At 38.9% G+C, this 27,958-nt stretch overlaps 1 protein-coding gene across 1 annotated transcript; it reads left to right on the top strand.

Moving 5' to 3' along the window:
* Positions 1-91: 91 nt before the first annotated feature.
* On the top strand, positions 92-27,101 carry LOC121957535 (oxysterol-binding protein-related protein 3-like). Its single transcript, XM_042506156.1, has 22 exons — positions 92-180; positions 8,740-8,931; positions 10,030-10,146; positions 11,049-11,102; positions 11,190-11,303; positions 11,493-11,645; positions 11,762-11,852; positions 11,991-12,094; positions 13,058-13,147; positions 13,267-13,426; positions 13,568-13,692; positions 13,779-13,910; positions 14,389-14,482; positions 16,020-16,255; positions 17,322-17,459; positions 19,417-19,480; positions 19,861-19,939; positions 20,126-20,270; positions 21,064-21,208; positions 21,324-21,450; positions 24,808-24,930; positions 26,287-27,101. Exons 2-22 carry the CDS (start codon positions 8,869-8,871, stop codon positions 26,381-26,383), a joined length of 2,451 nt encoding a protein of 816 aa, XP_042362090.1. The 5' UTR covers positions 92-180; positions 8,740-8,868; the 3' UTR covers positions 26,384-27,101.
* Positions 27,102-27,958: the final 857 nt, after the last annotated feature.

Raw genomic sequence — 27,958 nt, 5'->3', positions numbered from 1 at the left:
GCCCCTCGGGTTTGTCCTCGATTGTGATTGGCTCAGCGGGGTGTCATTTATTCCTGCCTACTACGCAGACCCCTCCTCCTCCACATAGCTCCGGCATTGTAACGAGGAGCAGTAAAACCAGGTACTGTGAGCCATGTCTGTACTTCTAGGATAGGATGCTGTAGCTTTCACCACAGAACCGTAAGTATTTTCTGTCATTATTACTCATTACGCGTGTAAAATTGTGTTTGTGTTTTTGCTGTTTTTGCCTGGCTTCCGGTTGAACTGAGCGGCAGAGTTGACAGTGTCGTGGCTCCAGCTGAGCGTGTCTCGCGCAAGTGAATTATCGCTTTCGATAGAATTATTAATGGACTTCCTCGTGACATTTGGTGCCGAGTTGGTGTGTGAAAGCCTCCGCGTGCCGGGTTTGATGTGATGTTTGGGTTGTATCGAGGCTGTATGAGCGCAGGGTTCACGACCACATGGGATATATTGGACATTTTGTCTGCGCTGACAAGTTTGAATTGCTGTGTTGACTGTTGGCAACAGGAACTGAGCAGGGCTGTGAATTTAAACGGGACACCTGTGGTGTCTCCCCGTGGAGTTTGTCCCCATTAATGACTATTTCATTTAACCAATCCGCGTTGGTGGCTGTGCTGACATCATCCTAAGGCAGAAGCAAACACATATTCTTGCATTTCTATATTGTGAAGCCTACATATTGAATATTGAGATTATGGTGAAAATGCTACTTTCATATTTTATTTGATGGGAGACACTCACTCAAAGTTGCTGTCTGTTTTACATGTAGTCTACAGAGGACAGTATGTTTTTCAGGAGGCAACATTTCGTATTAGCTAAGTTGATTAATCACTGAACAAAAACTTTCTTGGGGATAATTCTGATATAAAATAGTTTAACCCTTACAAACCTGGCTCAACATCAGTTTACTTGTGCTGTTTTCAGATACATTTCATAAGCTATTTTACCCTTTTTTTATAGGCCTACACATGGGGAAAAGGGTAATGACCAACTTGGCAAGGAATTTCCCAAAAATTGCAAAAGAAATTAGTAAAAGGTGACAATAAAGAATATTTGCTCATTTTCTTAGGCTTCAAATGTATTGGATTATATATGTTTAGGTAATGGACTGGTAATTGGACAAACCAAGACATTTGAAATTGTCATCTTGGACATTTTCCACTATTTTCCAAATGAAAACATTGTTTCATTGTAGGGCTGGGTAGTAGCCTTTATTTATACCATGATATAGACTAGTTGTCTTGTTAGATTTTAGATATGGAAATTTCTGATGTGTTGTCTTTTCCTGTTTTTACGGCTGCATTACAGTAAAGTGATGCAATTTTCTGAACTTAACGGATTGTTCTAGCTGTTCCATTCTTTACCCAATTAGTCATTTTATCCATGTGACATGACTGATGATTAGGCTTCTTACGAAACATCTCATTGTGTTTTCTTAGGCTTTAATGATATTAAATATCTGACTATTGGTCGGTCAAAACAAGGCATTTGAATAATTCAACTTCAATCTTATTTATAGAATTAAAGTAATTGTTGATTGCTTCCCTATTAATTAGTGAAATGATGAGCCCCTTGGTGCTTTTACTTCAGGCTTTTGTGGTGCTTGAGTGGCTTTGTTTTCATTAAACTGTAAATCGATACTTGGCCTAGCACCCCTTAATCCAGACAGCATCACTGTATGCATGAATGGTGCTGGCATCACTATCTCCGTGCCATTCACAGACTGCCCGTGGGCACACATCAACAGACATACCCAAGCTAGAGTAAACACAACTGTAGCCCTGAAAGTTGTTATTAACATATCTAAACTGGTAACATTACAAAGCTGTAATGGCCTCAGATAATGACTACATTTCTACTTTGCAGAAAATATTGGAAGAGAATACAACATATATTAAATTTGAATTCCTATTAAATTAAATAATTCTCTAAATAAATTTTAAGCAAATAACCAAACATTTGTGGATTTAACATTTTGTGAAGAGAAGTTGATGCTTTTCTCTGTCACAAATGATAAAAAAACTGAATTTGCATTTTCAGACTGTTTGTTGGACAAAATATAGCACTGAAGGTCAACCTGGGCTCTGTGAAATTACACAAGGAATGTTTTTGTATTTCCTGGTGTTTATTGACAAAATGATTAATCAAATCATTGAGAAAATAAAGGAGAGATTAATTGATTGTGAAAATAATCTTTAGTTGCAGCACAATCATCAACAATTGAAGAGAAAATTGTGGAGGAAGTAAAAGTTGTGATCCAAATAGTCACTATTATGACTCTTACTCACATTAGGCTCAGTTCTGTAGTAAAATAAAGTTTGAAAATTTATATTTCCAATTTTTCTTGGGGACCCCAGAAGTCCTGGAGCCTCTTAAGGACCTCTGGGGTTCCCTGCACCCCTGGTTGAGAACCACTGCTGTATATGAACTTCTGACAGTTACTTTTTGTCTAGTTCAGTAGTCAGATTTAGAGCTGAAATGATTAATTGAGTACTTGATAAGTCCAAAAAAATATGCAACTATTTTGATAATTTATCGTAGACACTTTTTAAACAACAATGCCAAAACTGATTTTGTTCCAGCTTGGGAATAAGCATCGTCTTTGTGATGTTGTATCTCATTTTATACTGATTATATTTTAGTTTTGGATTGTTGGTTAGAAAAAAAACAACTTTTGACAAAGTCAGAGGGAGCTCTGGAAATTTCTAATGTGTCTCACATCGAGTGATAAATCAATGAATTGAGAAAATAATTACCAAATAATTTGTAGAAATGTTAAATTATTAGTTGCAACCCAGAGTAGAAGTACCAAGAGGCTTCCCTGCAACTAGAGCTGCAATGATTAGTCGAAAAGATCGACTAATCTACTATTTTGGTAGTCGATTAATTGTGTCAGTGATTTTTCAAGCAAAAGCATGAAACATTTGCCGGTTCCAGCTTCTTAAATGAGAGAATGTGCTGCTTTTCTTTGTCATTTATGATTGTAAATGAAAGGGTCTTTGGATTTTGGACTGTTGGTTGGACAAAATAAGTGATTTTGAAGATGTTATTTTGAGCTTTGGAACTTGTGATGCATATTTCAGATTTTTTTAGACAGATTATAGACTTAACAAGTAATCTAGAAAATAACTGGCATATTTATATGTGGTCCAACAATCTGGGTTCAGACCGATGTTTTGGATGGGTCCAAAGCCCTTGATCAAGACACTGAGACTGAATCTCTACTGAGTTTAAGGAAAGCTACAGGCTGATCCCAACGCTCGTCATGATCTCAAGCCAACGCAGGAGGAATGAATGAAGTCACCTGATTACAGTTCAGCCGAAATGTTCATTCTTGTTGCAACATCTCGGGGTGTAAACATCCAGCATGGCTGATGTGACTCACTCAGTTATCTCTATGTCACTCTCCCCTTTACAAACACCCACTTAAAAGCTGGTAAATACAGAACATTGAATAACATACCAAGTGGCCACTCTGAGAATAACCTGCCTGTGTTGCTTATGGTTGTAAAAGGTTACAGGATGTTGTGTCCTACTTCCAGCCACGCCGACTGGTCGACACCAACACACATGTGAAATCATGTTTCTGCTGGTAACTATAAATAGCCCCATGTTTTATGCTCTCAGATTTTCCATAAAGAACAAACAAACTGGATTTCTTCTTGCCTTTGCCTTTTTTGTATCCATAGCAACCTGTGATTGAGCAGTAATACAAAGTGTCCCTTGTCTCAGCAGGAAGGAGACGGAGAGACATCTTTTGTGATGCAGCTTTTCAAAAATACATCGGTCAAGAATCTATGGGCACACTGCCTCTCAAGCTGGCTCTCTTTCTGTCTCTCTGAGTGCACAGGAAAATAATTGACTTCTGAATGGCATACTGGGGCTGCTTTTTACCTCTTTCATCATATCATGTTTTTTTCTCTGCCAGCATACAGGAAATACTGGCACTGTATTACTTTCAGATAAAAAAATACTGTTAAAAGATCAAGTCACAGGTCAAATAAGCTAAGTGCTACTGCCACCAACATATGCTGCCACACATCAGTTTCTCTACTTTGTAAAATTTGGGTGTTGACGTATGAAGTAGCCAGATAATATTGCCAGATGTGCGTCTATTTTAAGCCGGCTCTCGGTTTGATAATCAGCGGCTCATGCACAGCTTTATCCCAGTAATTCTGTGAAGAGGCTTTACCGGAAGATTCTGACGCTTTATTGGAGGCAGATTGGCCATCTGTGAGGACCTTTTTGCAGGACCAGTCAGCCAGTAATGGAGAGGATACACAACTATGTGGACTGTCGGGCTGATGGCAGTCCTGCTGTTGAAATGCGTATAGGCAGAAAGCAGATGGATTGGCTGTTAAGACAATGTCTTGGTGTTTGTCATGCAAGGACTGGAAACTCCAGCATGATGATTCCTCAGACTTCAGTCGTCTTGACATCCTGTCATGGAAACTGGCAAACAACAGATGAGACTTCGTGAACGCCATAGGGCTTTTGATGACTTCACAATATGTGTTGCCTGTAACTGTGGTGTGCTTAACAACTTGTTGGATTAATCTTGTCTGAGATTTGGTTGAATGATGCATTTAAAATCAGCATTTCTGAAGTGCCTTTCTGCTTGTGCACAAAGTTTGTCATATGGAAGCTTTGAGGAGGCACCGGTGGTTTGTGCGCTGACCATTTTAGGAGGCTGACCACTTGGTTGGTAGCTGGGAATCTGCCAAATAGAGGAAAAGGTTCCACTCTTCTGTACATTTGTATCTTTGCTTTTGTCTTCTGGCATTAAGCAGGTTTGTGCTCAGAAACTGGTTTTAAGTCCCATCATAAAGAGTGACGTTTAGGTACTTTTTCCTTTAGTGGAATGAAAGAGAAAATATGCTAGAGGGAAAAAAACAAAACAAAGAGCATACCCAAGGTAGATTAAGTTACTGTGCGTACACAAGTTTATACGGGTTTATAGTTGGAGCATACAGCACTCGTACACAATTTCAACCTCATAATGTCCCATCTAGACCCACTGTTATCACACTTTCATACATCCGGACAAAACAAATGAATTTCCTGTGTGCATGTAGTCTTTCTCTTCCTCCCTCCCATCAGCTGATCTCATGAATGCTGACACATGTTAAAGAAAGTAAATAAACCCGTAACTTCCATCACCTTTAAACCTTTTATTCCCTCATTCAGGCCTTGTGAGTCTGTGGCATTGGCCCTTGCTGTCAGAATGACCCCTTTCCATCTTAACAGATCATTTACAAGGTGTTGTGCTATTAATGATTGACTCCTATTACGTAAAGCTAAAGGCAAAACCCCAGCGCTTCTAGTCTTACAGTGCATGAGGCTTGGCGGTGTACAATACTACAGTAATCACTCAGCCGAGGTAAGTGGGGCAGTCAGTTGGATGTTTGGGGACTGACATGTCCCAGCTTCATTTACAGATTTTACAGTTCATCTCTGGCAGATAGCATTCTGCACTAATACACAGCTTTTTGCACAAGTGAAAGTTAGGAAGTGTTGTGACCTCAAACTAGGCTAAATCTTTGCAGAGATTGAGGTTTTGTTTAAAGGAAGTGTTTCATTGTATACTTTTCTGCTATGTTGTGTGAAAGGGAAAAGGCTGAAGAATGGAAGGCAGGGCCGAGTGTGTTATGTAAAGTTCTGTTTAAAGGAATAGTTTTTCTTCTTTTTTTTTTTAGGTGGGGTTATATGAGATACTAATACAAATTCAGTCTTTTACGTACTGTAGATGGTGATCTGCAAGCCGCTAGTTTGGAGAAGCAGCTAGGAGTACTGCCATGTAAATATAGCAGTGTACTGCTGTGGATGGGGGCAGCAGCAAAACATAATTAAGTCTCCTTAGAAAAGAAGTATATCAGTCTCCAACAAGGGTGTTCAAACTTTTTTGAACAGGGGCCAGATTAGATAATGTGAAAAAAAACCTTCCACCATACGGGTACCCTTGTTGACTGTACGCTCCTTTGCCATGGCCATGTCTTCTACCTTGCTGGAAATATCTGGTGTTAGGTAACTGTTAGTTTGCTTGTCTACCATCTGTTAAAAAAAACGTATTGGTGACGCCCACATAGCTCCTACTTGATGCTTGTTTAAAAACTGTGTGATTGTCCTGCCATCGTGAGGGGAATGAAAATATTTGAAAAGTGATCTTCCTTAATTAACCAATATTGTGTTCATCTTGAAATGTATTTTGAAAGGCAAGCCAAAGGCCATTTTAAATCGGTTTGACAGGCCACAATTGGCCCCCTGACCAGACTTTGGACATGTCTGGTCTGTGCTATGTGTCTGCCTCTGTGTTGATCAGTTGATTTGTTTGCGTCATTTTGTGACTTCAGTGAATCTGAACTTACCCTTTAAAACATAAAAGTCACACAATAATGCAAACAAACTAACTGACCAAAGCAGCTGCAGACCAGCGGCTCTTGTGTTCTTACAGGTAAAATTACTGTTTTGTAAATGAAGTCTGGCATTGAAAATAGCATGGATAATGGCTTTAAGTCATCAAAAGCTGTAGGACAGCAAGGTAAAGTGGTAAAATATTCTAAATAGGTGACAGTGTACAATTAAACTGCCCCTGTCCATGCACTGCATTGCTTAGCTTCCGTGACATTACTCCTGTCTGTTTCTCCAAACTGCTGAATGCCATTCTCTGTAGCTAATACGCTGACTGTGGAAAAGTACCTCACAAAACTCCCCTTCATAAAATCCCAACTACCCCTTTTAATGCCGCTTGCCCTTACTAATTTACTCACTGCTTAATGTGTTTGTTCTCCAGATTGTGTTCTTCAAATTCAGTCAGAGCTGCAAATTTACCATCCAGACCCTAAGCTCCCACAGCTACATGCCAAATATGTTATGTTTTATGGTTGGATGCACCTTTTGTTGTTTCATCTAGACAACACACAGACATGTGTAGATATGCAGAAGTTATGTGCAGTGAATTCCTGGTCTTGACTTACAGCCATCTTCCGATGCAACTTCAGATGCCAGACATGTCACAACCTGAAAAGTGCAAACACAATGATTTGATGAGCTAATCTGAGCTCCTAAACTTAATCATTTGAAGCCTACTCAGACACGCTAGCTGTCCTTTTAGTCTGTGCACCAGAGCCGTGAAGTAAGTGGACCGTCCATGTGTTTCAGGCCTCTTTTAGCCCAGTGTTGACTGTAGCTAGCTGTGTGTTATGGTGTGTCAGGGGTATCAAAGCACAGAGCACATTCTTTCCTGTTGATGACTCACGTCCTGGGCATGGTACTGGCTCTAAGCGAGGCCTTGGGGAACCACAGAATACACACACATAGTCTAACCACCAAACAGTTTGCAGAGCATGTACTTAGTTTGCAGCGCGCTTAAAATCCTAGTGTTTTACACAAATTTGCATGCTAGCACAGATAAAGGACACAGGCATTCCCTCACTGTGTTAATCCACCAGACTGGGATGTGCCCCACTCACATTTACAGTACATGTCTCTGTAAACATGCCCGGGGTTATTCTTTGACAGTATCAACAAAGGGAGTGGCATTAAAGCACACATAGAGGTATAACATACACAGCGAGGTTGGGGCATGTCATTTGTGGCGAAGAGAGGAATGAATGTTACATCACAGTGAGAATACAGTGTTCTTGGCGGTGCTCACCCCATACGGCCACAAACATGTGCTGTGCATATCTGTAGCTATGTAGAGAGACAGAACTTAAAACTCAATAAAGGTGTAAAGCAAAACAAACTTTTTTCTTACTTTATATTGTGGTTGTTTTGAAATACTACTTTTGGTTTACAGAACTTTACAAAGTTATGACAGCAAATTGTTGAACATATACATTAGACAAAGCTTGACATAGACCGTCTGTGTCCTCACAAGCCTCCTGGCTTGAGCTTCAGATGCACAAAATATGATCAACACTTGAAATGTACATTCAAAATTCACTTTGAATTTTAAAATGCTGATACAGTTGGAGGAGGCTGGAGAGGCAGAGGAAGTTAGAAATGCTGAAACCAGCTAATGGTGAAGCAGCAAGGGTCCAGTTCTCAATTTTGCAGCGTGCACATAAAGTGAGCTTTTAATGTTTATGAGCTGCTTGTTGTTAGCAATAGGTTTTGGACATACTTTGCGTGGGCATTTAAGTTGCGTCTGGCACATTGAAGTAGAAATAGCTTCTGGAGTCATAACTTTCAATTTTTTTTTTATTTTTCAATGTTTGTATGATGCTCTACACATTCTAATGGGAGTTTTTGTCCGTTTTCCTGATGTTCACATGCTTGTTCACAAATGGGCCTCTGATCATTAAACTTGTTTGGCACCACCACGGTTGTAGACACTGATTTCCAACATTTATTTGACTTTGTGTGAACTTATCTCAAAAGTATCACAGTCCAAACAAAGCCAGACATCAATGCGAACACATCTGCATTCATATGGTGCAAGTTGAACCCTGAACTATGTGTGCGTGAGAGCTCACGATAAAGAACTATTAGTCTTTCATATGTTTTTTTCTGGATATTTGTGTCTAGCTTCCTTAAAACAAAGATACTTTTGACTTTGGGGATTTCTTGTCCTTAATTGTGCTGCGCACACCTAGTCAGACACAAAGTGAGTAAGTAATTCCTCTCTATTTTTATCGGTCTGCATTCTGCTACGTTCTCTTTAAAATAACCTTTGTGCTGCTCTGACATCAGTTCATTTCTAACCTCTCTCTGCAGTGCTGACTGTTGTGGCGTGGCCTTCAAAGGTCAGAGTGATGCTCCTTGCGGCTCTGCTGTGATCTCTGTTGCTGCAGTTTCCACAGAAACGAAACAACGGTGGGCAGAAAGCAGTCAAGTCGCAAAAAGATGACGTCGCCGTCGCCCACTCACAGTGACAGCAGCGGCTCCTCTAAGCACGAAAGTAACCAGGTTTGTGTGCGTGTGTGTCTGTGTGTGTGTGTGGTACTTTAATGTACAGTATGTGAGTTTTTGCTGTGTGAGCAAAAAGTGCCAGCAGCCACTTTAGCCGTTAGTTTTTCTTCAGGTGATATCAGCTGGTCTTGCAGATGTGCTCAAGTTAAATGAATCAGGCTAAATATTTTTACTGTGCGTGTGTATGCTTGTCTGCATATTTGTTGTCTGGATGCAACTGTTGAAATTGATACATTTGTTAAGGGGTTCTCTTCGACCAATCATTAAAGGGAAAGTTTGGATTTTTTTTGGAAGGGGGTTGTACGAGGTACTTATCCATAGTCAGTTTACTAGCGATGGTAAATGTCTGTCGGCACACCCCCAGTTCGAAAAGGCAGGCAGGAGTGAAGATATAAAAGCAATGTTCTGCTGCAGATGGGGGGCAGCAGCAAAACATGTTTAATCTGTCCAATAAAATAAAAATATATAATTTATATCAGTATCAGTTTCAGTATCATCTGACATACTGCGAGTATATACAGCGCTTTACCTTTCCATCAGACAGCTGATTCCAGGGAGCCGTGACTGTTCCCAGGTGGTAATCACTGTCTGATGTTAAGTTAAAGTGGTTAAAATATTATAAGTATAGTGTACACTTAAACTGATATTGATATTTTTTGGGGGGGGGGACTGAAAAATGTTTAGTTGCTGACTCCACCCACAGCAATACACTGCTTATCATCTGAGTCAGACCTCGTTCTGCTTCTCTAAACTGTTGACGTGACATCTACTGTAGGTTATACACTAACTACGGATAGATACCTCATATAACACCACTTCAAAAGATCCAAGCAATCTCTTAAAACTATTCCTAAAAAACACAAACACAAAAGAATGCATTAAGTGCAACAATTCTTATTTTACAATGGCTGGTATTGAAGTCACAACAGTATTCCACTGAAATGGTACTAGTGATGATGATGATGATGATGATGATGATGATGATGATGATGATAGGTGTATTGTTTTGACATGTTTAGACTTTGTTATGCCTCTGTTATTTTAAGGGAGATGTCTGTCTAACTCATACAGTATTGCTCCTGTGTCTCCCTTCAGGACAGCTGGGAGATTGTGGAGGGGCTCAGGGGGGTTCCTGCCAGCATGCAGGAGCCTGACAGACAGGAGGGCTTCCTGCTCAAGAGGAGGAAGTGGCCCATGAAGGGGTGGCATAAGGTGAGCACCTCAGCAGCCCAAGACAGCATTGCAACACATTTTATTATAGAACACTGCTGCCTTTTATCAAACCACAGAGCTATTTTCAATCTGAACTCTGCTTTTGATACAAAGGGTGTCAGCAGTTTGCTCATATTTTGAGGCTATAAAGGCTCTGTGGTGCTTTTAAACTCTGGACCAAAGCAGACTTTTTAACTATTTAATATTCTTTACTGTAATCATCACATGCCATTTGGACAAAGAAATATGGCGATTTTAGAGCAAGACTGTACATGGGTGTTAGTTGTGATAGTTTCCTGATCATACCAAGATTTAGCGAGCAATGATTTCAGTCCTCCCTAAATGTCTACCTAGAGTTCTGACCTTCTGTCTTTTAATACCTCAAGCTATTTCCGCATTTCCTCCTCTTCACCATTATAGTCCTCTGTATTTCCTTCTTTCCATTCTTTTTATTCCAAGCCGATAATACTGTAACCCTGACTCATCTTCCTCCCCCTCTTCTCTGTGCTCATGCATACCTGGAAAGTTTTGCCTTGCAACATGATTGAATAGACAGTATTTTAACCAGTAAGGAAGTCTCAAGTACTGGAAAAATGCTTTATCAGTGTTTTCTTTTTTACTGTAAACCTTAAGTGAGCAAAGTGTGCTTGTAAGCTGTTGCTATGTCATCATCCATACTGCTGATAACTCATTTCATCACTGCGGTTATGAAATTTGAATGGAAGGTTAAAGGGAAAAGTGGTGTTATTGGTGCTTGACGGTACATTGTCTGCATACCTTTTTTTATTGGTGTTTTTAACTATTACATAAGCAAAAAGTGCAATAAACCTGTGATTCAAAGAACTAAAAACTGTGTAATTCTTGTGATAAATATTGACTCAGTTTGATTTTTTCCCACCTAGAGATACTTTGTATTGGAAAAGGGCATCCTGAAGTATGCAAAGCGTGGAGCAGATGTAGGTATTTCCTCAAGAGCGCCATCTGTCTTCCATTCTCGATTTCAATTCATACAGACATGCACTAACAAAGTGTTATGTTCACAGCTGAAGAAGGGAAAGCTTCATGGCTGCATTGATGTTGGCCTCTCTGTCATGTCAATCAAGAAGAAAGCCATGTGCATCGACCTGGACACAGAGGACAACATCTATCACTTAAAGGTAACTCCTGACACTCGCATTAACAACCTTAACTTTTGTGGCATTCAACGGCTCAGTGACATCTCTCAGAGTACATGCAAATGCATCAACACCCACACACTGTCTTTCTCATTCACTCTTTCTGTTTCATACAAAGACACTCGCAGCAGCTGTCTGTTATTGCTCCTAATTTGACTTTGTGACACCCAGGTGAAGTCTCCAGAGCTGTTTGAGGAGTGGGTGTCAAAGCTTCGTCATCACCGCGTGTTTCGGCAGAATGAGATTGCCATGTATCCCCACGAGAGGCACCTCTTCAACCCCCACGCCTCGTCCTCCCCCTCCCTCAATGACTCCCTTAGAAAAGTAAGTTTGTTTGCTTGTAGAAGTCGTTGTTCCCTAAGATTTCACAGAGTAGAAATGTAGTCAAGTGAGGCTGCATATGACTCACACTCTTTTATCTCTCTCTGCCACTAAATCAGAGGGGTACTCTTCCTAAGCAGTCATCAGTCCACCAGGCCAAGGTCAGCTCTTGGCTCCATTCTTCAGAGGACATGGACAAGTGCTGCAAAGGTTGTTTTTTTTTCTATTTCTCTCTGCTCACAAATTGTCTCTTCAATAGTCCCTTAATACTGTATCTTGCTGCAGTGAATCTTTCATGTTGTGTTTTGTCTCTCATCAATAATCTCTCATAATTTTTCTTTCTCGTAGACTTGGAGGAATGTGAATCGTACCTGCTTGAACTCAACCTGCTGCTGAAGAGCATGGAGGTCCTCCACCGCACATACTCAGCCCCAGCCATCAGTGCACTACAAGTAAGCACAGGAACACAGATTAAGTCAGCCGTGGTGCAACATTTAGAGGTGTTTTTATTAAACTTTATTCACCACAAAATCCAAAATACATATTTTTCCTTTTACCTGTAGTGTAATTTATCAAACCAGATTGTTTTGATGTGAGTTATTCAGTGTTGGAGGTATGAGCCATGGAGATGTCTTCCTCCTCTTAAATATAATTAACCAAGATGGCACTTGGCTTGTGGTGCTCAAAGCACCAAAAAAATACATTTGAAAAACTCAACTGCAATGTCTTTTTCCAGAGATCACAACCCGCTTCATTATGATAATCCATAGACCTTGTTGTTAGCAGTTTCATGTAGAAACTATTTTCGATCTACACCTGCCAGCTGTATCACCACGCAGCAGGAAGCGTGCATCTACTCATGGACAAGAAGCTCATGCTGGTGACAGTGTGAGGTGTAAACACTAGTGGCATCCTTATCAGCTGAGCTGTAACATTAGCTAGCTCAGTGTTGCTAGGCGGTTGACAGGTGTAGTGCCATCTGTTGATTATCTTCAGTAACTGGGTCATGATTTCTGGAAATAAACTTCTGCTGAGTTTTTCAATTTTTTTTTTTTTTTAACACCACAAGCTGAGTGCCATCAAGATTTGTATATGATAGAAGACAGACATCACTACAGCCGATATCTCCAACACTTGCCAACTCTAAACAAAACCATCTAGATTGATAAATAGCACGACAGTTAAGAGGAGAAAATTGTATTTTTTTAATGGGGTTGAACTGTCCTTTTAAAGTTACTTGCGATAATATCCACTGAAAATGCAATGACAGACTTTGTGGGTGTAACAGGAAAGTAGCTGATGATGAAGAACTAATGTAAGACCAATGAAGACATTAGTTTTTTTCAGTAATCACATCAAAACTTGGAAAAAAAATCTCTTCTCTTGTAATGTCTCTGTTGCTTTTGGTACCATAGGCGTCTAATTATGACATCCCCAAAAAAGAGAAGAGGCCAAGAAGATGGCGATCCAAAAACAATGGCAAAGAAGCGAAAGCCACACTTCAGGTAATGTGCAGCTTTTCTGTTTGGTAATTATTTAAAATTAATTAACAATCATTCAACGGTAAGAGTAAATGGAAAATAATGGATTACAGCTCATCACCTTAACCTGTTTTGTCCACCAGGTCCCAAGTTGCATCTCCTCCCAATCCCCTCGTCTCCACGCCTCCAACCCCAATCTGTCCACCACTGAGTCAAACACTCAGGAGGTCTGCCCTGAATCCCCAGACTCGCCCACAGACGCGTCCCGTCTGCAGGAGGACTTCTGCATGCTGGCTAACAACAGTGAGTCCCTCCTGGAGCTGTCTGCAAATCTGCTCAGAAGACGCATATAATTTGGATAGAGAAAGATGCGTTTTTGTCAGTGTTTGCATCCATATGGTAGAATAGTTTCCATGACAACTCTGTACTTTTGCTTCTCTCCAGTCCACGTCACACTGAAGTCAGCCTTTAGTTCCCTAGTAGCAGAAAGAGACAGACTGAGGCACACCATCGACATGCAGGCACCACAGCCAGTGCAGGTCATGGGCTTGAAGACTGCATATGCCTCAGTGAGTGTCTCTGTGACTCAAAAATCATTGTTTTGTGTGACCACCTTAGGGCCAGTTTAACTCATGTGACATCTTATTATCATCAGGAAAGTCCAGGGGGCTCCCACACATTGGTCCACCAGGTGTCCAATGAGAGCAGAGCATCTATCCCAGAGTCCATATCAGAGTTCTTTGATGCTCAGGAGTATCTCCTCTCCTCCTCCTCCTCTGAGAATGAGGTGAGACACTATCTACTACTTTATCCTCTTCCTCTGTGTTTAAAATTACATGCATCGGTATGTTAATCAACTAATTGTTTTGTCCAAAAAAAAATGTCAGAATTTGGAAAAAATTACTGGGTTTTGTCAAACTAACAGTCCTTAACTCAAAGGTATTTAATTTAACAAATCAAAGCAGCAAAAGTTAACATTTTGGAAGCTGGAACTAGTAAATCTCTTGCATCTTAGCTTCATAAATGACATTTTAAATTAATTATCAAGATTGCTGATTATAATCGATTTATTTACTTTTTTTTTTTTTTTAGCATTACGGCAATCAAACAAATCAAGTTTTGGTCTAATAAAGGGTTAATTATGCAGGAAAATTGATTGATGTCCAATAACTCCTAAAACCCAAACCTAAACAAGACTTTTGGGTTTATGTGTTTTTGTCCTTTTGTCGTTAACTGACCTTTCAGCATTGATTTTCCATCTCCAGGTATCTGACGATGACTCGTACATCAGTGATGTCAGTGACAGCGTCTCCATGGATACCTACAGCAACGAGGGAGGCAGTGAGAGACACAACTCTGGTACGTGATATAGTAACAACATGTGCGTCTGTGTGTGAGGACATATTAACTCCCTCAGCAGAGAAGTACAAAGAGACCTTATTCTGTCAAGAAGAAGCAGTTCTTGTCTGTCTCAGTGCACTTCAGTGTGACTGTAACTAAGCCTCTGAGTGCTTTTGTTTATTTCTTCAGTTGAATGTCAGCATCAAATAAATTATAAATATCTGGAAACATAGAAATTACTCACTTGCTAAGAGAATGTGTTGAACATTGCCAACGCCGACTTCCAGACGTGTTTACAAACTCAGCGCGATGTTTCATCAGACCGTATGTGACAAAGCATCTGTGTGCAGGCATCATTAATTCACTGCTGCAGATGGTGTTAGTTTCATATTTTCACTACATAAAGCTTTGCCTCCAGCTAACACAAAACAGGCAAAACTGTGATTTAATTACATTGTTCAGCTCCAAATGGAGACGTTGTTGCTCATCTGGTTAGATACAGAGAGATATGGAGAGTATGATTTGAGCTTATGCACAGAAAGGGGTAAATGAAACTGTTAACATATTAGTTGTTTAAAGGGTAGCTTTGGTATTTTTCAATATTCCCATGTTTTTGTGTCTAATCAACTTGAGCTATAATTTCTAAAATTGGTCCAGTGACAAGGGAGAGTGCTGCTGCCATGAAAAAGGCTGCAATGAAACCACTCGGGGCAATACCACATCATCAATGTACATCCACTAAAAGAGCTTAGCAGACTGTTGTTTAACAGTAAGACCCTTTTTCGATTACCATGAAAAAAAACCTAAATTCACTATGGCCAAACCCATCAGACTCCTATTAAATAAATGGTAATTTTATCACCATAAAACACAACTTGTTCAGTGTCAACAGAAACAATAAAACACACAAAAAACATCTTAGTTTGTCTTTAAGCCCTTAATTGGTTTTATTCTAATTATAGTCTGGTGAGTTTGGCGATGGTGATTTCAGGCTGTTTCCGGTTAAACAAAAAAGAACCTTATTAAACAAAAGTTTTCTTATCTGTTGGGATCCTTATCATAATGTCACTGAGAAGAATAATTACTTGGCTTTTGTCTTTGTTTATTTACTTTTCTTTTTGGGTTTCTGAAACTAAATGATTAGTATTTTGTATTAAAGCTGAAAGTAAGCCAGTATTTTACTACATTTTTTGTTGTGTGTAAGTAGTTCAACAATTTTAATTTTCAAAAATATCTAAAAAGACCCCAACCATTCAGTCAAACTGTTTCACATTATCTTCTAGAATTTCCTTATTTGCCTCTCAAACAGCATTTAGACATGATCAGACACAATAATGATCATCTGAAACAGGTCTGCTGCAGCTTGCAGGGGGTTTAAAAATTTCAAATTTCAATTCGACTTTGAATATCAGAGTTTTGCAACACTGGTTTTAAACAATCTGCACACTGAAGTAACCACCTTACTCCTATTTTAGCTCTCACACATGCAGTCCCCTGTCACTTTGTTTTAATTTCCCCGTCTCACCAGTCTTCTCTCCACATTTCTGCCCTTCAGTTAGCAGCGTACTGACCCTGGCTCGTCGGCGCTCCACGCTGCCCTCTCCGAGCCCCACCAGTAGCGTGAGCCTGTGGAACATCCTGAGGAACAACATCGGTAAGGACCTGTCCAAGGTGGCCATGCCAGTACAACTTAATGAGCCAATCAACACCCTGCAGAGGCTGTGTGAGGAGCTGGAGTACAGCGAGCTGCTGGACACTGCCAACCAGACCCAAGACCCTTACCAGCGCATGGTGAGAGGAAAACACACACACACACACACACACACACACACACACATACATACACACGCGCACACACACACACACACACACATACACACACCTGCAAGAGCAAGATTAGAGCCATGTATGTCAGTCTTATGTGCACATGTTCAAAACAGTCACTGGCTTCTGCACTTACTGTATAATTTTAAAAAAAATGACATACATAATCTAAAAAGATTAGATTTATTAATGTTTCTGATGTGCATGTGTTAACTAAAGCACACAAATGGAGATGAGCAAATAAAAAAGATAAAAAAGAAAAGTAGCTATAGCAACTTATTGATAAGATGCATTTCAAGCTCAGTGCTCCTCCTTGAACAGATTTTCAAAAGCTACTCCTATGTTTTGCCCTTTGTGCGCCACTGTCAGAGCCTTTTTAATATTTAATTTTTGCAAGCAAGAAGCTTGCAGTTGTCTTTTCTTCTTTCCTAGAAGAGTTTTTGATGAGAGAGAGTATTTGATGCACACTTAGGCAAGGCAGCTTTATTTGTATAGCACGTTTCATACAACAGGGCAATTCAAAGTGCTTTATAGAGCAATAAAATACAAAAAATGATAAAGGATACAGATTTATAATGAAAGAGTAAAGAGACAAGATATAAAAGGTGAAATTAATTTTCTAAATAATATGAAATCATTAGAAATAACAAAAGTGCAGGCAAGAGGAGCAAAGATAAAAGACTGTTTAAAATTATTTAAAAATCAAGTTTAGTGTAGTCTAAGTTCGCAGTCATAACTGGTTTGGAGGAGGCAGTGTAAAACAAGGCTGTATACTCGAATAGACACAGAGAAGGTACAAAGACACAAAAATATCACATTGTATCTCAAGACTCGTATCTCGACATACTCATTTACATGTGCTTCAAATTGTCATGAATATACACAGTTTATACGTCCACACAAAAGACAGCGTCGTCATCCACGTATACATGAAAACACAGTCATGTTCACAACCTCATGCAGACAAACATGCCAATACTTAAAATACACAAAAATAACAAATGCAGTTAATTCCCTCTGATTTTCTGTGCAGGTGTATGTGGCTACATTTGCAATATCTGCGTATGCATCCACCTACCATCGAGCAGGAAGTAAACCCTTTAACCCTGTCCTTGGAGAGACGTACGAGTGTGACAGACCTGATAAAAGCTTCAGGTTTATAGCAGAACAGGTAGAGGTCAAGCAGTTTACAACACACTCGTGATTCACTGAATGGTATTCACTCCCTTCAAAGGTGCTTCTCATTTCACTTCACAAGGCCTTTTTAAAATACAATGAAAACCACTGAATGATCTCATCTGTCAGGTTCACATTGCTCACTATAAGCAGTTGATTAATATAGCTGATTTTGTTTTTTGTCATTTCTCAAGTCATCTCTTTGGCATTTTTGTATTTATTACATAGTATACAATAATGTGTACACAGTATAAAATAATGAAACGGAAAGCTATTTAATGAATCTTACTGGACTGTTTCAAAATACAGTACAGCTGTTTCATTACGTGACCGGGGATTATCAATCCACATAACAGGCGGCTTCAAACACAGGTGCTTTCCTCATGCGCATTTTTTTTCTGTCTCCATCACTAGCAGCCATAAGCTTTAAAGAGATTACATTTTCTTTGAGAGAAAATTACTTTATTTTTTCCATTATGATTTCACTGTGCACTCAGCACCAGCCGGAAGTAGGCAGCTGGAAGCAGACAGGTTTCCATGAGACAAGGCATCATGGGTGTAAAGTAATAAATACATAGAATAAATGTAGTTTTAAAGTGTTTTCCAATATGTTGTCAAGTATGAAAAGACCCAAAACAGTGTAAGCAGATTACTTTATTACTGTAAATGAGTTATTTAAAGACAATTTGTATAGAAATGATTCTCTCCCATTCTTTTTGATCCATAAAAGCTGTTTCAACTTCACACTATTTTGAATGTAATTTATAAAATAATTGAAATCATGTTTGAAACAGGTTTTCTTACAAATTCAAGGTTTTGCACACTGTTTAATTATGTCACTGGTTCCAAACTTGGTTGTCGCCAAAGCTTCATTTGGGGTTGCAAGGCCTTTAAAGGTGTAAGATAAATTTTGGGAAAAACAAAAAGAAAAGTAGGTCTATGTCCCAGCATTTCACTTATTTTTGTGAAGACAACTTTATGAATTTGTTGTTTTATGTAAGTTTAGATTATTATTTAAGGTATAAACTTTAGAATAAAGTTTATAAAGGGTTAGGTGAAGACGTGAAGACATGCTATACAGGTTCTGCACTTTCTGCTAAACAGCTTTATCCTGCAGTAAAAAAAAAAACAAAAAACAAACAAGGACTTAATACAAGATGGGCCAAGTGACAGGGAAAACAAAACACTGAATTTGACAAAAAATAAGCTTATTAAGTGTGTATGATTGTTGAAATTTGAGAAATGGATAATATAACCGGAATTATATAAAACCAGGAAAAACCATCTCTGATAAAATATTCACAGGAAATAATTTTCTCAAAATTACTTTAAATCACTCATTTTTTGCAAACTTCATGCAGTTATTGCGTGGAGTATTTTGATTAATTGCAAAGTTTATCATCTGTTTTGTGCTCTTATTGTTATGCATTGAATATTATATGAAATATCCATAAAATATGTCACTTTGTTAGGGGTCATCAGTTTACTCAGTGTTTTTAAAAACTAAAATGGGTCCCACAAGGAAAATGTTTGGGAACCACTGATTTATTTATAAGTTACATGTGCTACATTTACTATTTTTAAGCATGAATATCTAAATGTCACACCGTGGTTTGGTTGTTTCATGTCAGTATCCATGAAGGTCTTGTGCACTGCAAGAATAGCGCCCTCTTCTTGATATATGCTTTTAACACAAACACCAGTCTAGCTGCAACTGATGTCAAGCGTGAAGTTGTGCACTGACCTGTCATTCACCTGTCTGGTGCTGTGCTTGTTTACAGTAATTATACTTAACTCTCAAAATAAATTTAGTAATGGTTTATGGCTGGCAGAAAGATTCACCTTTTGTTTTCTGATTCATGATACAACTTCCTGAGCTACAGTGTCTACTGTGTAAAGCTTTTGATAACATGCCTTTATCTCATCTTGTATGTCTTTACTTTTTTTCCCAGGTGAGTCATCACCCACCTGTGTCAGCATGTCACTGCGATTCAAAGAACTTCACCTTTTGGCAAGGTGAGCAGGAGAGAGCATGTTTGAATAAACAGCTCCTTTCTGTCTGGGCTTATATGTAGATTGCATCACCTTGTGTTGCCTTGTTGATCGCGCTGTAGCTTTCCACTGCATGATAAAGTGCTTGATATTGATACTTTAAAAAATTACTTTGCAGATTACACTAATGTGACTTCATTTATAAACTCTAAATTCAACAAAGAAGCTGCAGATGTCTTGTTTGCATTCCCTTTGTGCACATGAATGAGGAAGCTGATTAATAAAAAGATGCAGCTGTTTACTGAACAGAGCAGATGAAGCCTTGAAGATTTCAATGAAGATAATGTAGCAATTTTCATTGTCACTAACACTCACCTGTCATTTTGCTCTGCGTTTCTTTTTAGATGTCCGATGGAAAAATAAATTCTGGGGCAAATCTATGGAAATTGTTCCCATGGGAACCACTCATGTCACACTACCTGCGTAAGTCCTTACACACTTATTGTGTGTGGGCATGCAATTGCTTGTGCACAAGTGTTTACACTCTTGCATGTTTAGGAGTGTCCACGTCATTGTGCACAGTATAGGCATTAAGTGTAATTACTTGATATAAAACAACACGCATGTTAATGCAGTGTGTGTGTGTGTGTCTGTGTGTGATTTCTCCAGGTTTGAGGACCACTACGAATGGAACAAAGTGACTTCATGCATCCATAACATCCTGAGCGGCCAGCGATGGATCGAACACTATGGAGAGATGTCCATCAAAAACATCAACAGCAATGCCTGCCAGTGCAAAGTCACATTTGTAAAGGTTTGACAACAGATATTTTATTAAATCACTGTCTTTGTTGACCATGTCTGTGCTACAGTGATGAGTGACAGAGACTGATCTTTATTCCACAAATGTGTTTTTCATGGCTTAAAAATGCAAGGATTCTTTAGCCCCTGTTGGATTTGACTTGCTCTTCAGCAGATTTCTTGTATAGTCCCATTGTTGAGACAAATTGTACCTAATTGTACATGCCAAACTCTTACTGTGGGTTCCCCCCCATTAGCATTGTTTGTCACATTCACATGAGCTGCCATCAGACTCATGTAATCATTACGTGTGTCGCTTTTAGCAAACTTCATCATCCTCTCAACAGAAACTTTGAAATATTTCCTTCACAGTAAAAGTAATGATCACTACAGTCTCCTGAGGTGCTGCCGACTCAAACAGAATGCCTCACTGTTACTGCTATAAAGGACAAACAGCACCATCTTCTGGACAATCCATTTGGTGGTGAATCCAATACACTTAAACAAAACTGCTGTACCTGACTCAGAATTATGTCAGTTGACACAGATTTAGCTGTTATACATGAACTTTAAACTAGTCATTCCCGCAGCTGTAAATTCACTCTGCAGCAAAAGTTGATGACCGAAACATTACCAGAAGTACACTGAACACTGGCTGACAAAAAAATTCAAGACTCCCTCGAGAATCTCTATTGACTAAGGCGTCTCTGACTGATGATTTGAATCTTATATTTATGTTCTCTCTGATTTCGTATAATATTTGTCCTCCATCATACACATACAAACAATCTCCCTCTATTTTGTAGGCAAGGTCATGGAGCTCCATAGTGAACGAGATAGAGGGTGTGGTGACAGACTCAAATGGAAAAGTTGTACACTCCATCTTTGGAAAATGGCACGAGTCCATTTTTCAAGGAGACCCACCTTCTGCCACGTGTATCTGGAGAGCAAGTGAGTGATTGGTTGCTGAGAATGTCAGTTTCAGTGTTTGAATGCAAGGGCACTTCAAGCAAACAACAAGCCTGAGCTTTTTGTGGCGTGACAGCTGCTATTTGTGTGTTTATAGACCCCATGCCAGTGGACCAAGACCAGTACTATGGCTTCACCCAGTTGGCGGTGGAGTTAAATGAGCTGGACTCCACCCTGAGACCTCTGCTGCCCCCCACAGACACACGCTTCAGGCCGGACCAGAGGTTGGCACTCATCCGTCTGTAATGTTGATTTCTGTTAGTCAGGACACAGACATCATCATTACCCATTTAAGAAACTTCTTACTTTATAACTTTTATCACACTTTAAGCATATATTCTACTCTTCTACTCTAATGGTCTAAAGATGACCATGTAGCCTAACTGGATTTAAATCAGACCATCTGGCCCAAAACATTTTTTAACAGACATAATTTTGTGGACCCAGTAAGGGTGAGCCTGTGTGGTGTGAAGCAGTAAATGTCCTAAATATGAACGTAACCATGACAACAGACTATAGGAGCTTAAATCCAGGGGAATGGAGGCGTGAGAATAATTGCCCTCTTATGTTCACAGATTTTATTTTAGTAATATTATTATTCTTATTAATATATTAAGTTCTAGTATGCGTTAAAGGGTTTCCAGGCCTGGGAGAATCATGGAATTAGTCAGATCCTTTCAAGTTTTGGAAAAGTCATGGAATTTGTATTGAAATGAATTGTTACAGTTATCTTCCATGGCTAACCATCCATGTAATGAAACATAACAGAAAATTTGTTTTCTATTGGCTAGCTTCTGACGTAATGTAGCTCTGATTTTTGTCGATTTGTGATGTTTTGTTTACCATCATATACGTTAATCTCATCCCCACGTCCCATCTCTCCCTCCATGTATGCCCACTAGCTGGAATTTGGTTTGCATAGTTTGAATCTGATATGTTTGAATAAGAGAAAAAAAGATGGGATGGTAGTTTAACATATGAATGCCATTTTCTATACCTATACCTATACTATGCCCCACTAATTCTAAATTGTTGGCATTTTTGAAGATTTTGAAAGAGCAAAGTTGGTTTTGTACATTGTGAATGGTCATTGAATTTTTTTTATGGCTCCTTGAAAAGTTATAAAAAGCTTTTTAAAATTTGTCAGTGTAAGTGTGTGGGAACCCTGGTTATAGGTTGGATGAATAACAGTCACATAAAGGTTATTATACTGCAACATGCCCAAATTAGTTAGTTTTAGGGCTGGGCCAAATACCTCAATATTGGTATTGCTGTGATATTGTAAATTGGACTATTGGTGCTTTTGCAAAAATATTAACACTATGATATTTTTGATAAATAATCATCAGTAATGTGTACAAAATGAGTATGTGGGTATAAATAAATAATAGAACAGCTATAACTGTCTGGTAAGTTCAGAAAATAACATGGCTTAACTGCAATGTCTCTGTCAGTCTTTAAACAGGAAAAAACAACACCTACAATATTACGATATTACGATATCCAAAATGATGATATCTAGCTTCATATCATGATATAATATCCCTGAACCCTGAAATTCCTGGAAAAGGTTAAAAAATTTGAAAAACTGGTTTCCAGGCCTGGAAACAGTTTAGAATTAACAGAATGTTTTGGAAAAGTTTGGAAGATGTTCATTAAGATCCCAAAACATGTCTCACATTGAAGCAAGATAAGTGCCTTTTATTTTTTATTTAAAATCCAGTGCTGCACTGCGTGATTGTTGAAACAACACGAGCATTACATGATACACTTAGACCAGACCTGCATTACGTCATTGCCCCAGCCAGGCCCCCTTTGTTGGCAGTAGAAACTCGCTGTCAGGCAGAAGAGAAACAGGAAACTTGGTAGCAGGCATGTCTAATAAACAAGTAAAGTTTGCAGTTTGCTTATCTGTGAATGCCTGGAAAGTTTACATTTATGTGTATGTCTGTATCTCTATATAGGTCCACCTATTTAAACTACTTAAAGTCAGGGAAATGGGGTAAAATATAATGGAAAGCTATAGGAAACCTGTGTTTTGAAAATCCTTTGATAGAAATGTGTAGGAACCCTAATACCCTAGCAGGTATATTACTCAATTTAAACAACAACAAAGATGTAAAAATAAGAAAAGCAAAATCATTGTAACATTACTAGAAATGTTTTCACAATTTAAATGCAAAGTATCTTTTTCAGAGAAGACATTTTGGCATGGTGTCACAGTAGGAAAACCACAGGTTTAAATAATAAATTTAACGATGGCTGTTTTCCATGTCGTAGCTTCAGTTTCAGGGTCACTGTTTCGTGCATGCTGTCTCACTGTCACACTGTCATGGCTTACTGGGACATGAGAGTAGAACAACTTTTCTAGGAGATCAATAACCTTTTTTAGGAACAATGGAACTTTAAACCTGCATTTTAAACAAAATTTTGTTGATGTGGCATTCATTAAATCCAACACAAGCATTAAAGTTATGCAGCAGTAAATACAAATGACAGCAGGGTGGTTTTGTGTTCTTTTCACATTTGTGAAAACTGAATTTTAAACACCACTGCTGTTTTTTTTAAACCACCACAGGTCTAATTTGCCTTTCTTCACGGTTCCTCAGATGCAGTGGAAGCACAAACAGCTCAAAAGGGACCTTTAGTTTCTAGTGTACTAGCAGTGTGCCATCAGATTCCTGATTGCCAGCAACCAGAGTGGTCATTTTGTCTTACTGGAAACAGCAACGGTTCACTGAGGGTCACTCAAGAAGTAATTAACAGGAAGACTGAGTATCTATGTTTGCACAGGAACAAAAAGTCAGCTGCAACTACCACAGCTATTTCAACCCAGAGTGAGGGAAAGCCAGGATTTTTATGTTTTTGTGGAGAAACAGTGAGAGTAGGGTCCTCACCCCCACAAGGGGGCGCCAAAACTTCATGGCAGATTGTGAGGCCTCTTGATTTTAAGGGGTCTGAGACAACTTTTTAAAAAAACAATTATCCAGTTGACCTATATCTCAGCATTTCACAAATTTCTGTAAAGAAAACTGAGTATATCTGCTATTTTACAAGATATGATAACTATTCAAGACATAAAAAAGATAAGGGCACAGTAAAAACCTGCACACAAAATGTATTCACAGAGCCTTTACGCTCTGCTTACCAGCCTTATCCTGCAGTTTAAAAAAACAAGGAGCTAACAGAACAATGGCCAAGCGTCAGGGAGAGGAAAACACTAAATTTGTCAAAAAAGAGGCCTATTATGTATGATTGTTAATAATAATTTTTAAAAAACCCAACCATATTACAGATTGAGAATGGTATGGAAAGTTTAGTGAGTGATTTGCTCAAAATTAATCCAAATAGCTCATTTAACGTGCTGCAGTTATTGCGTTCACTATTTGAGTTAATTGAGCAGTTTATCAGTTGTTCTGTACTGTTATAGTAATAAATATATTGATTTGCCAGCATTCATCAGTTTACGCAATGACAGAAAAGGGGCCCCTTAAGAAAAAAAAGTTGGGAAGCACAGCTCCAGATGGACCAAATTTCTACGTTTTCCTATCTGACTCACTCTCTTCGTGCTCTTTTCCCAGGCTGTTGGAGGAGGGGAACATAGAAGGAGCCGAGGAGCAGAAACAGAGGATAGAGCAGCTTCAGAGGGAGAGGAGGAAAGTGCTGCAGGACAACAACATGACACACCAGCCACGCTTTTTCAAGTATGCTGCTGACTTCTTGTCTGTGTGTATGTGTGCGCAGTCAGACACAGGGTTTGCATATGTTTTCCCGTAATGGTGTGTTGCATATGATCAGAGATCACCTCGATGGCAAGCATTATGTCTCATGTGATATAATGTCTGTGACCGTCACAGTCTGCAGACTTGTTATTTTTTTACAAAACGGGGACTTTACCCTGCAAAAGACCATTTGCATTTCAGTTACTCAGTCCATGTTATGTAGTTATGTTTGTGAAGAAAACTGTTCTTCTCACATGCCTCCAAGGTGAACAAAGAATCCATAAACGGAGAGAGTAATTGAGTAATTGAAGTAAAAGGGTTTGCATTCAGCAACAGCAAAACTCTGTCAAAACATCTTTTCACAAACTCATTTATCCAGTCATATGCTCAGTTCTTTCAAAACACATGCATTTTCTCTAAAACTCTAATATTAAAAACACATGCGTGAAAGGTCTTGGCCACAGAAGAGTAGGGCACAGGCGCTGTTCATGCAAAAGGGTTTTAAATATTAGGATTAAAGTAAAATGCATGAATTACTGCGCGTGCAAGTGAATAAATGAGCCTTTGATAATTCTGCATGAGTAATGTCAGAGTTTGTCATCGGATGTTTTGATAAAACTTTTTGTTAAATGTTGACACCCATGACCTCATAATTTATCATTATGTTCGCCTCTTGTGAATTATTTGTTCATTGTGGAGACAAACGAGAAAAATAAAACAAAACAAATTCAGCGTAACATGGAATGAGAAACTGATATACAAATGATTCCTTTTAGATAACTATTGGGTTAATCATGACAAAAAAAGTAATTGTCCATTCAATGAGAGCAGTTTCTTAGGTAAAATGGGACTCATTACTCCTCAGATGCTCAATTTCTTATTAACCCTTTGAAACCCGGATGGACATCATTCTTCTTGCGCTGCCTCTTGTTTTGAGTGTCTGTGTGTTGTTTTTTTTGACCGTTGTTTTCTTCCCATGTTTTTGAAAGAAATCAAGCCAGTTGCCCCAGGTCTCAGAGGGTTAACTTTCATTAATTTCCAGAAAATTCAAAATGCAGTCCCCCCTTACATTCCTAGATTTTTCATATCAGGTATTTTGGGCATAATGAGAGATGTTTGTCACAAAGTCAAAACTTTTCTGCTCTCCTCCAGACTAGCCCACAGAATGTTCTGAGCATTATCAAGACAAAAACTTCATTTTATTATACTGTTTTTGCATGATTCAAAGTGTTGAAGTGATGCTATTTGCTGAATATTTGAAAGGTATCATTTCTTTTAAATATGATAATCTTTCGAGATGTTTCAAACATGATCATGTCATTTTTGTTGTGTTGGCAGGAAGTCTAACAACGACACGTGGGTGAGCAACAACACATACTGGGAGCTGCGTAGAGACCCTGGTTTCAGCAAAATGGACTTTCCTGTGTTATGGTGACCTCTTGATTTGACCAAACCTTTTTACTACAACTTATCATAAAGAGGGAAGTATAAAACTGAAATGAGACTAGCTTCCAAGTATCCTGACCTGGTTAACATATATTGCTCCATGTCAGGATAACCCATATGGACTTCCTGCTTCCTCTTCCAGGACTGAGCAGAGCCTGTAGAACTTCTGTTGGTTTTGTTTCTGTTGTTTATTACATTTCTCCTTGAGGGTACATTTTCTCCTCTTATTATCATAACTGCAATTTACACAGTGTCAGTGTAGACTAAAGATTAATATCATCTTGTTTTGTTGCATCTCAGCATTCACCAAAGTGCCTTTTCTTGCAGTGCCTCACTCAGTGGACTGCTGTAGCAGTTATGCAAAAACACTCTTATTCAGACTTTAAAACCTTTTATGGATGATGTCAGTATGATATGTGGACTTCAAAGGGATCAGGAGTGGAAGTGAACTTGTTTGAAATATGAAAACCTGTTAAAGTAAACTTCCATTCAGTCAGCATCATGATGCAAGGGTTTTTTCATGACTTAAACCAGAAACTTATCAGAGGTTCTAATTATAAAAGCGAGGCGTCATTCTGGTTTCAGTATGCTGCCTTGTTGTGAGTTATGAGTGTCATAGGACTGTAGATCATGTTTATCCATGAGGTAAACGGCAATAATATTCCATGTTAAAAGAGGATAATAAACTGTATAATGGTTGAAAGAAATATGGTGTGTCACACTTTGTTTTTGAATGTGTTAGGGATAAGACAACGTTCAGCCAACATTTAGTTTACTTGTTCCACACACTTCCACAGGTAAGTAATTTTTTCCCCCAAGTAATAATCAGAGGTCGACAGATTATCGGCCTGGATGATTATCAGAGATGATAGAGGAAAATTGTATGCCCTCTTTTAAACGTGGTGATGGGAAGGTCATATAGTAATCCAGCCAAGAAGTAACAAATGTATGGACTAGTTTATCTGTACCTTCTTGAGACTGAAGGTGTCTTATTTTTATCAAGGTTAAATAGGTGAAAAAGGCAGTTCTTGAAGTTTGTTTTATGTTGAAGGACAATCGTGATCAACAATAATTACCCTGGTGGACTCAGGGGTGGCGGATGGGATGGGCAGGGTTGGTGACGGCCCCCTTGGTGCCCCAATGTTAAGAAAAAAAAAAATGCCACAAAAGGGCTTTCTTGTTCTTGGATGCCACCGTGGTAGATAAAACAGAATAAAATACTCTCCAGGGTGCAGTTTTAAAAAAAATTAGATGCATTACAGGGTGCTGCTAAAATGGAGAAAACATAATGCAGTGCCATATAGGCTGCCCTGCATTCTCAAAAACTTGCTGAGCACTGGTGCCCACAGCTGGAGTCTGCCACCTAGATACAACATTAAATAAAGTAATAATAATACAGTGATAAAAGAAGAGGCTAACCTTTAGCTGCCCTTTTTAGTATTCTTGAACCAGCAGTGGCTGTAGTGTGTGTGCATGTTAGTGCATCCATACCTCAGGGTTAAAGGGGACCAATATCTTTACATCTGAGAGACAACTCCCTGTCAGCCTTTACAAAGTAACTACT

This window comes from Plectropomus leopardus, chromosome 18, assembly GCF_008729295.1.
Source record: "Plectropomus leopardus isolate mb chromosome 18, YSFRI_Pleo_2.0, whole genome shotgun sequence".
In the NCBI taxonomy this organism is placed as follows: Eukaryota; Metazoa; Chordata; class Actinopteri; order Perciformes; family Serranidae; genus Plectropomus; species Plectropomus leopardus.
The sequence above is the reverse complement of the archived record's forward strand: the minus strand, read 5'-3'. Positions and strand labels throughout refer to the sequence as shown.

Coding starts and splice junctions, on each gene's coding strand:
- LOC121957535 (XM_042506156.1), top strand. CDS start 8,869: ATGACGTCGCCGTCGCCCACTCACAGTGACAGCAGCGGCTCCTCTAAG. Junction 13,693..13,778: donor TGAAGACTGCATATGCCTCA/GTGAGTGTCTCT, acceptor TATTATCATCAG/GAAAGTCCAGGGGGCTCCCA. Junction 21,451..24,807: donor CGCTTCAGGCCGGACCAGAG/GTTGGCACTCAT, acceptor CTCTTTTCCCAG/GCTGTTGGAGGAGGGGAACA.